At 38.9% G+C, this 17,244-nt stretch overlaps 2 protein-coding genes across 2 annotated transcripts in view; both read left to right on the top strand.

Annotated features, from left to right (window-relative positions):
• The window catches only part of LOC115765988 (protein Star), a 33,097-nt gene extending 29,070 nt beyond the window's left edge, over positions 1–4,027 (top strand). Inside the window, exons 3-5 of the mRNA XM_030709752.1 lie at positions 2,962–3,434; positions 3,512–3,676; positions 3,748–4,027. Coding sequence (XP_030565612.1) covers positions 2,962–3,434; positions 3,512–3,676; positions 3,748–3,981 — 872 coding nt within the window. The 3' untranslated portion in view covers positions 3,982–4,027. The remainder of the gene's footprint in view (positions 1–2,961; positions 3,435–3,511; positions 3,677–3,747) is intronic.
• Positions 4,028–8,014: 3,987 nt separating this feature from the next.
• Positions 8,015–17,244, top strand: part of LOC115765879 (receptor-type tyrosine-protein phosphatase N2) — a 77,309-nt gene continuing 68,079 nt past the window's right edge. The window contains exons 1-2 of the mRNA XM_030709619.1: positions 8,015–8,106; positions 9,390–9,566. The gene's annotated coding sequence lies outside the window, so the exon portion shown is untranslated. The remainder of the gene's footprint in view (positions 8,107–9,389; positions 9,567–17,244) is intronic.

The following is a 17,244-nucleotide window of genomic DNA, read 5'->3' as shown; positions in this document are numbered from 1 at the left end:
GGGTTACGCGCACGCCTTAAATATTTGTTAACGTCACGAAATGAAATGGAATGAAACAGAGACAGCTGCGCCTGAAACCGTTAAATGCGAGCATATGGTAATCCGCAGTGGAACAATTACAAGAAAGACCATACAAAAAAAAAAACGGCGAAAAAAAGTGTAATCTGGCCTCGGGCTCAGCAATTTCGGCGTCAAAAACGCTGACATTTCTAATTTGCACGACGAGCAGGGAATCGGCGACGTCGGCTCGTACAATGGTCGTCGGGGTGGCAAGACAAATGACGGGGCAAGGCCCAAAAAATAATTCGAAGGAACGTTTAATTGCGGTTAAGCGGCGACGTCGGCGTCGGCTTCGGCCAACTTAAAGACGTCAAGCCCGAGACCTGAGACCGGAGACTGATGGCTGCCCCAGGGCGCGGACTTCTGCCAGGGGTAGCTGAGTCGCAGAAAAGTTGTGCCCCGCTGCACCACGCCCTATTCAATAACTCAACAAAAGCCGCACAAACACACGCGCAGCGCAACTTTTATGCATTTTCAATTACGAGAGCGCTTAAAGAATATTCAAACAGCCATCAAAAATGGGCGGGGGGCCAATAAAAAAAAGGAAAAACTTTTTTTTTCTTTTTCGTTTTTTTTTGCTCTGTTACCCTTGTTGTGTAATATTTGTATGTGGCCTGGATTGCGTGTGCCCCTAGCCCGACCACGGCCCGTTCACTCGTTTCGTTGTTGTATAATTCATTTCTATAGCCACTTTTATTATTGATTTCTACAGCTCGGCGCATTCAAGTCCGGGTCTCATTTAACGTGTAATTGCTTGTTTAGCTCCATTCAAAATGGCCCGTCGTTTCCATGTGTGTGATAAGAGCCAATTGTAGCTGTTGTTGTTATATATCGCTAAATTGTAACTGCCTGTTGTCTCTTCTGCTTGTGCCAACAGCTAATATATAACGCGCACGGCGTTGATTTATTGGCCTTAACGCGCCGAACCGTGCCTAATCTAACTGGGTCGATCTTCGGCCGGGCCAACAGTGTGAGCGCCCCCTAACGCTGACTAACTGCAGAAGGCCAAAGAATGGAGCAAAAAATATAAACGATTAAAATGTGTTTGATTTATCGATTACGATTATCATTATATGCGGCCATAAAAATATAATATCAATAAGACTGTATAAATTGTGACAGTATTTTAATATGGCCAATAAAAGAGTGTTCCATTCCACTTGGCCCACCCACTGTACTCGAAATTCAACTATAAATCTCATTATTATTTAAAAAATCAAGCACTCTAAGGCTTTACAAAATTGTTATATCCCTCACTGGAGCTCTTGATAGTTGTTTGAATAGATAATAATGCAGTTCCATTCCGTTTTGTTCCGTCAGAATAGAATGATCCGTACCAAAAAGCTGTTAATACTTGAATTTAACATTATTTACTTAGATAAAATAACATGCCAGAAACAATCACAATTTCCTCAAATCTATGTTCCATGCCATATTGTACCTAACCTCACAATTAATGTGCGCAAATTAACAAGATGTGAATTAATACTTAAGCCACTTTTTCTTTTGCTATTAAATCAGTATGAGTTGCCCTAGCAAAAGTTGCCTTAAATTTCAAAGCTTGCTGCAGCTGCATTTCGTCAATTTGCATTTGCGTTTGCATGTTCCATGCCACATTGTACCTAACCTCACTCTAATTGCGACACGCCTCTTTGGCGCTTTGCTGGAAACCCGTCCATGGCCCTCTCAACCCAACCACTTGCCACACTTACGAGTACATTTTATATTTTAATTTATTTTGCCTTTAACGAGCATTACGAGCTTACGGTCAGCTAAAACGAAACAAAAAGTGGAAATTGGCGCAAGGAAAGTGTGAAAAGCAAATAAAATACGCTGAAACCAAAACTTAAACAAACAACAAATAGTTGGGCCTGTTTATAAGTATATACATATGCATTACAAGCACATGTACTTCAGGGCAGGCAAATTGGCTCATGAACTAAATATCAAAGGCCGTGCGCTCATTATATTTTATGGGCCTACCGGGCCGGTCCCCAACGAGCGCGTCGGCATAGTTTCAAGGCTCATTTGAGTCAGGTGAGGTCGTTGCCAAAGTTCTTGACGTTTCGTTCTTTTTTTTCCGCTTTTGGCAACGGCATTTAACCTTCGCATTTGCCACTTTTATTCGATTATTAATGCCAAACTGTCAGGGCAATCTCTAATTAGCGTTAACTGATTTCATAATTTGAAATAGTTTTTTAAGAGAATGGAATAATTCTATACGCTATAAAAGTGCCAAAACTGGAACGTATTGGAATGAAACACATGCTAAACCTGCTTGTAACTTGTAACACAAATGAAACGTACTTTGTCCGCAAATGCAGTTCATTAAAACAATGAATATTACATTGTTGCCAGTGAAAAGGCTGTCAGTGTTTCGATTGCCAAGACGTTCCCAAAGGCTCCCTTGCGCGTGCTCAATTTGATCAATGCAAATCTGGTCAATGCGCCACAATTGTCAGCGGACCGTGTCGAAGTGGATGCAGCGCACGCCATGCCCCATGCTGTTGCTGCTGCTGTGGCTGGTCAGCGTCCAGTGGTGCAACAACTTTTAATTAAATCTAATTGCCCAGCTGTTGCAACAACAAAGAAACAATGCCAATAATCAAGGCTGCAAGCCGGGCTCAATTCGAACCGGTTCGCGCCTACAAATCCGTGCCCCTCAACATTATTGTAATACGATTGCGACTTTTTAGCTTTTATTCCATTTTTCTATTAAATATAAGAAGCAAGAGAAATGAAAAAAGCCTGTTCTATTTTAAAAAAGATATTGTTTTGGCGCGCCTCGAATCCGGCTCCTTGCAAGTTCACGAAATGAACCCAGAAGCGCGGGTTCGAGCCCCCTGGTGGAAAGTTTTTTTAATTGTACTAATTATTCTTTTGTTCTTTTTTCTGCTGCAGAAATCCGGCATCAGCAATTCCGGCTAAACATGTCGCGCGACTACGAGCTGAACAGCGTGGCGCAAGACGATCCCGCACTAATTGCATTCCTGCGCCAGATCCATATGCGCAAGTATATGTATATGGCCAAAAGTGGCGCCGTCTCCAGCTCGGGCAAGGCGCCAGCTGCCAGCGCAGCTGTACCGCCCGCCGGCACGGGCAACAGCAGCGGCGGCGACAGCGTTGCCGATCAGCTGGCGCACTATGTGTCCGATCTGGTCGGTGGGAAGCTGAATGGCGCGGTCATTCAATCGCTGAGCGGTCCGCTGGCGCATCTGATAACGGCGCCCTGGCTGAGCGATCAGCTCAACTGGATGGGCGTCCTGGTGGAGCCGGAGCCGCGCTGGTATTTCGCGTTGCGCAAACAGAATGCGCAACGGCAGCGTATGCAGGTGGTGCATGCCTGCGTTTCGCCCAATCCCTTTCCCAAAGAGGTGAGCCGTCACTTGCAATTGCTTGATTACTTGAATTTTATAAATACAATATTTAATTCAATTGCATCTCTTCGCAGATAACCATACACAATGAGGATGTGCGCATAAATAGTTTGCACGACGAGGAGACGTCGTGGTTCAATTCGCGTGTCAAATGCTTTCCGCTCTACACAATCATGCTGGCATGTGAGCGCACCGAATACGATCTGCTCAGTCTGGGCGTGCAGGGGCATGAGCTGGAGGTGAGCTGGTCATATACCCTGTATATATATTTACAGAAATTTGATTAATATATACCGTTTTTGCCTTACAGATCTTGCAGACGCTGCCCTTTGACAAGATCAAAATCGACATCATTTCGATACATTTGCTGGAGGATCACGAAGATGTGCTCGATTATGTGCAGAGCATAACCAAGTTCCTAGCTGGCAAATTCTATAAATTGCAGCGCAAAATCGGACGCAATTATTTCTATCAGCGGCTCAATGCCAGCGCCGGACGGACGCGCAAAAAGGACATACTGCTGCTCAAGACGCCACAACAATAACAACAACAACAACAACGAATTGAGGACTAAAAGCCTTTATAAAATAATTGCTAAAGAAAATGCTAATTAAAAAAGAAAACAAACAAAAAGCGAACAAAATTTTGCATACAAGAAAAACAAATACTTTCGATAAACTCAAAAACGTTTATGTTATAATGATAATTATTATATATACATATATATATATATACATATACCATGCCACGCTCTATATATATATACTATATATGTTAAATATTATATACAACCCATACTATATATATATGTATATATATATGTATGTGCATACTGTATGTTTAGTTTCTTTTTGTCTTCAACAAATAATCGATTATTGTTTATCCTTTTTTTTTTCAACATTTTTTTCTTTTTGTGTCGAAATTGTTTAATATTATAATTTTTTTTCTCTGCTGCGTGCGTTAAATTTTGTTCATGATGCTAAAATGCGCAACTAGCTCTAGCTAAGGTATTATGATTTTTGCTCTAAGCTATGCTAACATATACTCTATATAGTTACATATATACAAATATATATATATATATATTATTTAATTTAGGCGCGCCCCTAAACTTGTCTTGATCGTGTATGTATAAATTACAAAAATTTGCAAACTATTATTTGTAACTGCTTTTTGCTATAACTACATAATATAGTACTACAATATTATAATAATAATAACTATACAACTATAAATTATTAACTATTGAATGCTTTATTTAGTAAAACATAAGTGAAAAACAAAACACACACACACACACACAATAACTAAATGCAACACATTTAAATGATATTAAATTATTGAACCAAAATGCAAACCCAAGCACATTCATACACACTCACACACACACACATATACGCAATTATATAAAATAAAATAATAAATCATTGCAAAATCTGCTTTCAAAACTCATCTCATACTCATAGTTAAAAGTAAGCAACAAGAAGAAGCAGCATAAATAGAATTCGTATAATTAATTAATTAATTAAAAAAAAAACAATAATGAGCAACAATTTACAAATGAGGCAGCAAACGAAATTAAGCAAATCGAATGAAACAAATTAATTGCGCTTAAAATTAGCAAAGCAAAAGCAAAAGCAAACATAAAACCCAACACACATGCACATTTTTATGTATTAGCAAATAAATGTATGTAAATTAAATGTAGAACAACAAACAAATATTAAATAATTATAAACTATATAAACATGAGTTAAAACACATACAGATACACGCGTATTTTAATTACATTTTTAGTAATTACATAATGTATTATTATTTTGTATATTTCATTGCACACACACACACACACACACACACACGCACACTTTGACGGTTGTTGTTGTTGTTGTTGTTGTCGCTGCAATGTGAACTCGTTGCACCTCGCACTAGCACACACACATCTACACACACACACACACACTCACTGCAGCATCGTATATATATTAAAATACAAACAAATCAGTGCCTTTTACTTAGACTGTAAAAAAAAATTGAAGAAAATAACATAATTTTTGTGTTTAACAAAACGTGCAACAACCGTCAATTAGATAAACCACAAATTGCCGCCTCCTAAACTTGCCTTATCGATGTTGTCAGTGCTGGCAGATCAGCAAGACTTTCTATATATATACACATATATATATATATATCTTAACTATATAGATCGGCCAGTTAAACAAGCATAAAACTCGCACAGTTACTAAACAAATCCGTCACAACAATTTAATTAAACGCTTTGTACAAAGTAAAACGAAACACATAAATCCAACTACACACACACACACACACACACTCACACACACACATAAGCATCACTTTTAAACTTAAGCCTATTCGCAAGTTCTAATTAGTTCTAATTAATTAGTTGTGTATTTTTTTTTCTGTGTAAATTAGCGTTTAACCAAATTTTAAGTAGACTTAATTTACCTTAAACATAAAGCATATATTTAATTTGGCATCACACACACACACACACACACACTCATACACACACACACACTCAAGAAAAAAGGCTAAGCTCGAAATTATTTATGAACGTAAGCATAAAACGAAAAACTTTTTAGTTAATAATACATAAATAAAGCAACGAAAAATTCCCAAAAAAAAAAACAAAAAAAATGATGTAGAAATTTGAGTTTTGATCTGGCACAGCATATAGAACTATATTCTATATAATATCTGTATCGTAACAAAAGGTAAATTGTTCGTCTTATGAAAAGAAATGACTTGAAAAGCAAACAAAAAAAAAAAACAAACTTTTGAATTATATATGCAAAAAACGCGAAAATATATGCTAAAAGTAGCGAATAATCAACCTTATAGCTAGACACTTGCAAACAAATTGATAAACAGGCTTACAAGAGAACTAAAAGCAGAATATGCTGAAATTTATTAACTAAAACCAACAAAATTTACACAATAAATAAAATAAAGATTTACATAAAATGTATAAAAACAAATATGTTGAATGCGTTTTGCAAAAAATCAAATTTCGAATTTAGTCGGTTGTATTGATGATTTATATAGAAGCGTGTGAGTAAACGTATGCATTATATATTTTACATTATAATTTCCTTGGAAATATATTGAAGTCTAGCTATTAAAAAGTATATATAGTGATAGTGTAGAGAATCAAGACTAGGTTCAAGTTGTATTCGATTCCCAGATAATCTATGCGTTCATATACGAGAACATTTATTGACAGAGTGTAAACGAAAAACTGTGCTCATATGTATTTGTTATGTATTTACTTTGATTTCCGGCAAAATGGCCGCAATTAAAGCGTCCGCCCAAAAGCAGGCAACACTTTTTATCGCTGCGCTGTCAGGAACAACTTGTTGCGCCAACAGCAACAACAACAACGTCAACCACGCCCACCCTTTAGCTAAGCCAGCAAATGGCGTCAGTCAAAGCCAAAAAGCCAACACTTAGCCAAGGGCTTAGACAGGCCCCAGCTAAGCATTGATCCCCTTTGATGCGACCAAAAGCCGGAAACGAACAAAGCGACGGGCAAACTCATTAAAAGGGTATTAGGCATGCAGTTGGGTTTTATTGAGTGCTAAAATGAATACGCTACGCACAGCTATGCCAAGAGGCGAATACGCATAGGGATTAGCAGAGCAGCGGCGCGGCAGAGCGATAGTGCGACAGTGCGGCGGCAGCGCAGCAGCAGAGCGACGCTTTGGCATGGCCATTGTCTGGGACATGGGCTGGCCGCTGCCTTCCAGCGCAGCGGCGCCGCTGCCTGGAAGCTCGCCCTCACATTTTGTTGCTGTTTGTTGTTGGCTGGCGCCCGCTCAGCGTCGGCAACAGGCTGTTGGCGGAGCTTTTGCTCGCGCTGCGACGCGCACGCGTTGCGCTGACACACTAACACACATGCAGCGCGGGCAGCGGACAGGCGCAGTCGACGGCGACGCTGCGCACGAAAGTGAAAGCTGCGACTTTCAAACTGTTGCGCGCTCGAGCTCCTTCTGCAAAATCAATAACGGCAGAGTGCGAGACAAAGCAAACAGCTGTCAACCTACGTCAAGTGCAAGTGGAAGAGGTGGAGCTGTTAAGTTGGCTGTCGCCGTAGCGCATATGCTGCGGCATATGGCAAACGGGTGTCAGTTGGTAGCAAAAAAAACGTTATATAACTATTTTAAGTTCACAAGTTTCTTTTGCAGCTGCTGGTCAAGTTAACATCAAACCTAGTTATGCTGCAGCTATGCACACTATTTTGGCCAGCACTGTGCTGACGATTGACATTTAAACTTCAAAGTGCCACTGAAAGTAAGGGCAGCGGGCTTAAAAAGCTCTGGCAAAGCTTTTGCTTGATGGCGTATGTGCCTAACCTACAGCACACAAGCAGAGCTAACCAACGCACACACACACAAACGCACGAAAATGCGTAGGAATTTGTAGGCAACAAACTTGTGTGCGTGCGTGTGTGTGTGTGGGTTTGCGTGCGTGTGAAACTCCGAAGCGGCAGCGCCGAGCCACAAGCAGCGCTGCAAACGAACGGTAATTTCAGTAGGACAGGCAGTCCTTCGACTGACGGTCAACGCGAGCAGCCACCAAAAGAATTTATAAGCAGCACCCAAAACTAAAGCAGGCAGCAATAGGAGCAGTGAATGAAAAGAAAAATGTAAAAGAATGTGTTTCATATATTATTTATCTAACAGAATATTTAAAAAACATTTATGTACTCTGTTAACAGACAGGCGAACAAATATGGCGACAGAGCTTTCGGCTTGGCCAGTGCCAGTTACAATTTTATTTGTTCGTCATTTAAAAGCGAAAGTGAAATGAAAATTTGACACTGAACTTCACGAGATAAATGTGTAGATATATGCATATAAATCTGTGTGTGTGTGTGTGTGTGTGTGCGCATGCTGACAATAACAGCGGCCCGCCCAGAACTATGCTGGATAAAATGTATGGCTCAAGCATATGGCGAGCTGTTGTTGCTATTTTAACAAGAGCATCAACAAAAATAACAACAACAACAGCAGCCGTGACGTGCAATTATAAGTATTAGAGCATGCATGTGTCTGTGTGACTGTGTGGGGGGGTGTGTTAGTATGTGTGTGCCCACAAACAAGCGACAGCGTAACGGACAATTTGCGCAAACAACAGCAACAGAAATAACTGGCATGTCAACTTGACTTGTATACACACACGCACACATACTATGTTAGTCGTGTATGTGTATGTGTGTGTGTGTGTGTTAGCCTATGACAGCAGCACCCGCTTATTGCGTCGCAATTCGCTCTCACTCTTCCGCACTCGCTCTCCCGCTCTCACTCTCACTCTCACTCTTTGCTCGTGGGCGTGCGACACGCTTCTTTTTTTTTTCTTTCTTTTGGCCGCATACAAATACAAACAAGCTGGCAATATCAGAGTGACATAAACATTAACAGCGCGGCGCCTTCTGGGCAATTAGATGCCCAGGCGCAGGCTCTGCCGCCCACTCTGCTTTCCATTCATGCTCTCTTTCTTATTTAGTTATCAACGTCATCGCGCGCCTGCAAACACCTGCGGGTTGTCGTCTGCCCACACACAAGCACAAATACAAACACACACGCACACACACACACACACGCACACTCAGTCACAAATCGAATTACCGGCGCTCTCATAAGCTCACTCTGTGGCTTTCGCTCTCTCTCTCACTCTCTCTCTCTCTCTCCCTCTCTTTGAAGAAGCGTTTCGCTTAGGACATCGAGCGGTCGCTGCTGCTGTCGTCAGTCGCTGACGTTGTTTGCGTCAAAAAGAAGTTGTTGCTGCTCGCCCACAGGCAAAGAAGCGAAGAAGAAGCACCAGTAAAGAACAAAAATTAACAGTACAATTTAACAGTTTTTTGATGGACCTTGTCCAGAGTCGAACGCATCTGTAATTGTATTTGTGTTGTGTGCTTCCTCTTTTCAGCTGGGCAACAACAAGAAGTACAAAGTTAACGCAAAGCCAACAGCAATCAACCAATCAAAAAGCAACAACAACAACAGCAACAACAACAACAACAACAACAATTTGCATGTCTTCGTTCATTTGCGCTGAAAATGATATAAAAACCTACATGAGCCACGCTATAAATGTCAAACTGAGGTGAGTCCCATTGTAAATAAATGTACATAGACATACGTATATATATATAGATGTGTTTATTTGTGCGTGTATCTGTGTATATGCACGGTCTAGTGCGGGCTAAGTGAGTTGACCTTTGACGTGCGCGCGTGTGTGGCAACAGGTGCGCCTGCCTGTACCCCTCCCCCTCCACCATTCTCCGGCATTCGTCGTTGCCTGTCTTAAGGGCAAATGCAATATGCAAATCGCTAACAGCCCCAGTTAAAAACGCGTGCGGCATTTTAATTAAATGTATATTGTGTAAATTTACCATCTACAGGGGCAGATCCTTTTTCATCGTTAGCTTAATTAGCTTCAAAATTCAATTTTTATCATTTTAAAACCATTTTTTTAAAAAGATCCCAAGAGTATTTTTATCGTGGCCTGGACATAGCAATAGACACAAAAGTAGTAAGCAAAAGTCGAATTTGAATAAGAAATAACTTTTGAATCTCGAACAGATGCCGACTGTTGATTGCCTTTCTTAAATTTGGGGAAATTTTACAAAAATGGCAAGGGGTGTATCATGTACATCACAAATTTTGACTAGATAGGTTCGATCCTCAGCTGAAATACCAGAGGAACAGAAATGCCCAGCAGGGAGATGCACAGGAAAATGTAATTTAAAAAAAAAAATTTCATTGCATACCCGCATGGTGTAAAAATGATAATATGATAACTTCATAACAGTCCATTGTTAATTAGCAAATTGAGCTGTTATTTAACAGTTTGATGTTAAACACCTGTTATATAACGTTCACTGTTAGGTAGCTGTTACTAAACATACCAGTGTTAACATGTGCTGCTAAGCGGGGCTGGTGAGATGTAAACGAAATTTTGACAAAAATACCAGGCGAACAGAAATGCCCAGTAGGCAGATGAACTAAAATTTTACTGAATAAAAAATTGCATTGCATACCCACAAGGTGCAAAAATTTTCTTAACGGTCAACTGCTAAATCAACGCTCGCATATTTCTTTGGCACACCTTAACTGTCGCTATTAACAGCAGGCACAACATACTGTTAAGCTGCAGCTATGTTAAAGGGGAAAGCAAAAAAGCGTGTATTATTCTGGAGCATTTCCGTGAGCATTTTGCGATTTGGTCCTTTAGGTTCACCAGGACAGTATCTTTGGTATGGTTAAACCAAGGATATATTGGTCATCTAGGAACCATCGGTTGGGATTGTCTGTGCGTTTAACTCGTGGAGGTCCATATAATAGATTGGCATCAAAGTTTTTTGATTTATGAAAAAAGTCATTTTAGCAAATATAATTTTTGATCAATTTGGGGCAAGTTTTAGAATGCGGATTTAATTAAATTATATTATTTTGGGGTTGCATATTTATACATATTTTTATTTTTATTTTTATTTATATATTTTTATATATTTTTTTATTAATAGAATGAAGATAATAATTTATGTATGTATGTCCTATTTAAGAAAATATCTAAATAGCTCCTACAAGTCCTGCGTTCAACAAATCGAATGATCCAGCTTACGAGATATCAAGCAGATTTCGCGCCCCATCCATATGCTGATGCTTGGTTGCAATTAATATTTCAAATTCAACGGCCGCCAAATTCCATTTGGCATGTCGGCTGTGTCGCAAAATTGGACCCAAACTCAGCTGAATTACCAGGCGAACAGAAATGCCAGCAGGTAGCCAAAAGTCAGAAACATCAGAATAAAAACAGATTGTGCGCCGGCGCGCCATTGGTCAAGCGAAAATCCATGATGGCTGCTTGACGAAATATGTAACTGTAACTATCCTTTTGCTTTGATTCCTCTATGCATATTAATGAAAACCTTCTTTGTTAAGCATAAAAGTATGCAGCAAAAATGTTGAGGCCATTAATTTGACAGCAGCGCAAAAGTATGCAATACATAATATTTACAATATATTTAATTGACTACGCCTTAGCCCCCAGGCAATGGAGCATACCTGATGTCTTCAGTGTGTGCTCAAATACAGGTGCGAGCATCTTCTTGTGCTTGTTATTTACGTCGTTTCAATGGAAACGCAGTCACGTGCTGTGCTAATTTCGGGCAGATCAGGTGGCAGGACATGTGCCACGGATTCAATTGACGCATTTGTGACGCAAAGGCAGCAGCTGCCGATGGGGCAAGTGCGTCAATTGTGTGCTTGAGCTCCTTCATTTACTTTGATTGAATGCTGTTGACAGGCTGGATGTGTGGCGATCCGAATATGCTGGCTTAAATATAGCGGCAACAACAACAAACAGCCAAACATTTCTATGCTTCGGAGATATAAATGTCACACAGCGGGAAAAATTCATTTTGATTAAGACTTGTGTAAACAGCAGCCGGAAGCTGTGCTGCCCGCCGCAATTCTCTCGTCGCGACGCGTTCGCTTTATAAATGAAACGCAAATATTTGTGCGTCAACAATGGGGCAGCATATAAAAAAGCAATTCGTAAACTGCCACACATCAAATTTGCCAGATAGTTCAACAGAGAGGCGCTAATAAACGAACGAAACGAAACGAAACGAAAAAAAAAGAAAAATAATAGGAATAAAAGCACTTTCGTTTCATAGTTGAAAGACTCCATAAAAACAAAGTCCGGCGCTTGCATAAATATTTAACTATCCACATAAAAAGTGTATCAACATGACGAAAAACAAAAACATAAACAAAAATAAAACCTAAAGAGTTGACAGAGCTCTTCGCAAGTAAGAGTTAAGTAAAATATTTCGTAATATTTAATTATTTAAAAAGTTCAGCAATATTAAGCATAAGTTCATATAAATTGTTATTAATTTTCCTTCTTGTCGAATAATTATTGTCAATTGATCATCAATTTTTTATGTTCATTTGCAAATTCAATTTGGTTTTTATGATGTTGTGTGTAATTATTGTGACATCGATTGAATTATATCAATTTATATCAATGTAATTAAACCACGTTCCGCCTTCCAGCATAATATATGTTTCATTATTTCATTATTATTTGCTAATGTTCATGTGTTTATTAATTTGCCCAGATATCTTGGCCTTCCTCTATCTTTACCTACATTATTTCGATTTTCGAGCCATAATAGCTTTAATGGAGATTTTCATCGGAACACTCCACGCTCAACAATTTATTGCGCCCTGAAAAGTATGCAATGAAAATTTTCCGAAACATTTGTTGATATACCTAATTTTCGCATTTCATGAAATGATATTAGAATATTATTTGTTTTCGAAGTATACAGATGTGTTTACGCGCGCAGCACTTTGCCTTTGATTTTTACTATCCCAATTTAATCGACTTGCCCTCTCGGGAGTATAGTTTGTTTTACCGCGAGTGCATGCTGTGTGTTTTCGTGCACTAAGCAATTTAACTTGGAGCTCTAGTAGTTTCTGCCGGTAAAAATGGTGTGTTGTTTTTGCTTTTTGCATAACTGCATATCGCTGGTCTCTAACTTGCATAGGTTCCACGGGTCAAGTGGGCGATACTGTCGTCCTACGCAATGGTCTGCCTGTAGGCAGCACAGAAGTTCATTCAGTATGATCGAGATGGCACGTTCGAGTTGCTCCCACTAAGCGAACATTTTGAGATCAAACATGTTCGAGCTAACTAGCTAACAATCTAATGAATGATGGTTACCAAGCTGATTGTTCCGAAAAGAGAACATATAGCCTGTCTATGAAGTGATGATCAAAAGAGACGATATTTACTCGAGATATTAAAAAAAAAATCATGAAAAAAGTTTCAATCACATCGGTTTTTAGGTCAACAACTTTTTTGAACCCATCGATTTTTTTTTGTTTGATTTTAATTTGTTTGAATGCCAATTTATAGTAGGGATCCGTACGAATAAAAAAAGGTATAAAATTTCAAAATCAGGCGTTATTTACTCCGCGATATGGAGATATGACGTTCCAAAACGACATAGCTCCGCTGGAGATATGACGTTCCAAAACGACATAGCTCCGCTGGAGATATGACGTTCCAAAACGACATAGCTCCGCTGGAGATATGACGTTCCAAAACGACATAGCTCCGCTGGAGATATGACGTTCCAAAACGACATAGCTCCGCTGGAGATATGACGTTCCAAAACGACATAGCTCCGCTGGAGATATGACGTTCCAAAACGACATAGCTCCGCTGGAGATATGACGTTCCAAAACGACATAGCTCCGCTGGAGATATGACGTTCCAAAACGACATAGCTCCGCTGGAGATATGACGTTCCAAAACGACATAGCTCCGCTGGAGATATGACGTTCCAAAACGACATAGCTCCGCTGGAGATATGACGTTCCAAAACGACATAGCTCCGCTGGAGATATGACGTTCCAAAACGACATAGCTCCGCTGGAGATATGACGTTCCAAAACGACATAGCTCCGCTGGAGATATGACGTTCCAAAACGACATAGCTCCGCTGGAGATATGACGTTCCAAAACGACATAGCTCCGCTGGAGATATGACGTTCCAAAACGACATAGCTCCGCTGGAGATATGACGTTCCAAAACGACATAGCTCCGCTGGAGATATGACGTTCCAAAACGACATAGCTCCGCTGGAGATATGACGTTCCAAAACGACATAGCTCCGCTGGAGATATGACGTTCCAAAACGACATAGCTCCGCTGGAGATATGACGTTCCAAAACGACATAGCTCCGCTGGAGATATGACGTTCCAAAACGACATAGCTCCGCTGGAGATATGACGTTCCAAAACGACATAGCTCCGCTGGAGATATGACGTTCCAAAACGACATAGCTCCGCTGGAGATATGACGTTCCAAAACGACATAACTCCGCGCGGAGATGCTTTTTTGTCGATTTGGGCAAAATTTAGATTTTCAGTATTTTGATGGCAATTGATAGTACTGATCCTTACGAGTCGAAAATGGTATAAAATTCCAAAATCGGACATTATTTGGCCGGAATATACCAAAAAATCATCAAAAAAGGTTGACTTTACAAACGAAACGAGTGCTGTCTCTTTAAAATACCAAAAACTCTATTTCTGCTGCGCCCATGGGCAACATTAAACAGCAAGCGATCACTATTCATGGTACCTAGTTGACCTATATATCCTTGGTTATTCCATATCATGGGTATAGTCCTAGCGAAGACCAAAATGTATATGCTTTTCTTTTCAGCCCGCCCCTCGATACAAAGCCGCCACCCTGGATGGTTTCTAGTTGACTAGCATAACCTTGGTTATACCATACCATTGATATAGTCCTTGAAAACCTAAAGGATCAGATCGCAGCAAAATGTGCATTGCAATGGTCCAAAAACATGTATGATTTTTCTTTCAGGAGCCCTTTTACATTCGCTGCAGCTACAGCTTAGTTCAAAGCACTCATCGACCTTCTGTGCATTTCTGTTCGCTTGGTATTTTAGCAGATTTTAAGAAAAATTTCGGAAGCCAGCGGTTTCCAAAAAACGCTACTAACGCGTATGCAATAGGTTTCTAAATACCGTTGATTTTTTAACTTTTAAATAAAAAACAGGAGTTTTCTTTTTTATTTCAAATAATTGGTTTATTTATGTTTGAATTTACAAAATTGTTTTTTATTAAAATTTTTTTTAATTAAATAAAGTGCGATCCTGGAAAATCAGCTTTGTCACTTGTGAAAGTCCTTAGAGCTCGATGCAGTCCTTAATTTGACAGTCTGAAAAGATAAAAATACATTTAAATTAAGGCAAAAGGCAAGGCAAAAAATATATAAACCCATTTTATGTAAAGAAAAAAGTCCATAACTCGGTCATTTTAGGTATCCGTACGAATTTAAAAAGGTATAAAATTTCAAAATCAGGCGGTATTTACTCCGCGCGGAGATATGACGTTCCAAAATGACATAAGTTCGCTGGAGATATGACGTTCCAAAACGACATAACTCCACTGGAGATATGACGTTCCAAGACGACATAACTCCACTGGAGATATGACGTTCCAAGACGACATAACTCCACTGGAGATATGACGTTCCAAAACGACATAACTCCCCATCGATTTTTAATTTGTTTGAATGCCAATTTATAGTAGGGATCCGTACGAATAAAAAAAGGTATAACATTTCAAAATCAGACGATATTTACCCGAGATATTAAGAAAAAATCTTCAAAAAAGTTTCAATTTTTGAACCGACCCCGATTTTGAAAAAAAACGTGATGTAACCCCTTGCTTTTTTGTCGATTTGGGTCAAAATTTAGATTTTCAGTTTTTTGATGCCAATCGATAGTCCTGATCCTTACGATTTAAAAATGGTATAAAATTCTATAATCGGACGTTAATTGGCCGAGATATTCCACAAAATCATAAAAAAAGGTTGACTTTTCAATCACATCGGTTTTTGGTCAACAACTATTTTGAACCCAGCGATTTTTAATTTGTTTGAATGCCAATTTATAGTAGGGATCCGTACGAATAAAAAAAGGTATAACATTTCAAAATCAGACGATATTTACCCGAGATATTAGGAAAAAATCTTCAAAAAAGTTTCCATTTTTGAACCGACCCCGATTTTGAAAAAAAACGTGATGTAACCCCTTGCTTTTTTGTCGGTTTGGGTCAAAATTTAGATTTTCAGTTTTTTGATGCCAATCGATAGTCCCAATTTATAGTAGGGATCCGTACGAATAAAAAAAGGTATAACATTTCAAAATCAGACGATATTTACCCGAGATATTAAGAAAAAATCTTCAAAAAAGTTTCCATTTTTGAACCGACCCCGATTTTGAAAAAAAACGTGATGTAACCCCTTGCTTTTTTGTCGATTTGGGTCAAAATTTAGATTTTCGATAGTCCTGATCCTTACGATTTAAAAATGGTATAAAATTCTATAATCGGACGTTAATTGGCCGAGATATTCCACAAAATCATAAAAAAAGGTTGACTTTTCAATCACATCGGTTTTTGGTCAACAACTATTTTGAACCCAGCGATTTTTAATTTGTTTGAATGCCAATTTATAGTAGGGATCCGTACGAATAAAAAAAGGTATAACATTTCAAAATCAGACGATATTTACCCGAGATATTAGGAAAAAATCTTCAAAAAAGTTTCCATTTTTGAACCGACCCCGATTTTGAAAAAAAACGTGATGTAACCCCTTGCTTTTTTGTCGGTTTGGGTCAAAATTTAGATTTTCAGTTTTTTGATGCCAATCGATAGTCCTGATCCTTACGATTTAAAAATGGTATAAAATTCTATAATCGGACGTTAATTGGCCGAGATATTCCACAAAATCATAAAAAAAGGTTGACTTTTCAATCACATCGGTTTTTGGTCAACAACTTTTTTGAACCCATCGATTTTTAATTTGTTTGAATGCCAGTTTATAGTAGGGATCCGTACGAATAAAAAAAGGTATAAAATTTGAAAATCAGACGATATTTACCCGAGATATTAAGAAAAAATCTTCAAAAAAGTTTCAATTTTTGAACCGACCCCGATTTTGAAAAAAAACGTGATGTAACCCCTTGCTTTTTTGTCGGTTTGGGTCAAAATTTAGATTTTCAGTTTTTTGATGCCAATCGATAGTCCCAATTTATAGTAGGGATCCGTACGAATAAAAAAAGGTATAACATTTCAAAATCAGACGATATTTACCCGAGATATTAAGAAAAAATCTTCAAAAAAGTTTCAATTTTTGAACCGACCCCGATTTTGAAAAAAACGTGA

Source organism: Drosophila novamexicana, unplaced genomic scaffold (genome assembly GCF_003285875.2).
Source record: "Drosophila novamexicana strain 15010-1031.04,08,12 unplaced genomic scaffold, DnovRS2.1 tig00001059-arrow-arrow-pilon, whole genome shotgun sequence".
Taxonomy (NCBI): domain Eukaryota; kingdom Metazoa; phylum Arthropoda; class Insecta; order Diptera; family Drosophilidae; genus Drosophila; species Drosophila novamexicana.
This window is presented reverse-complemented; position numbering and strand designations above follow the sequence as displayed.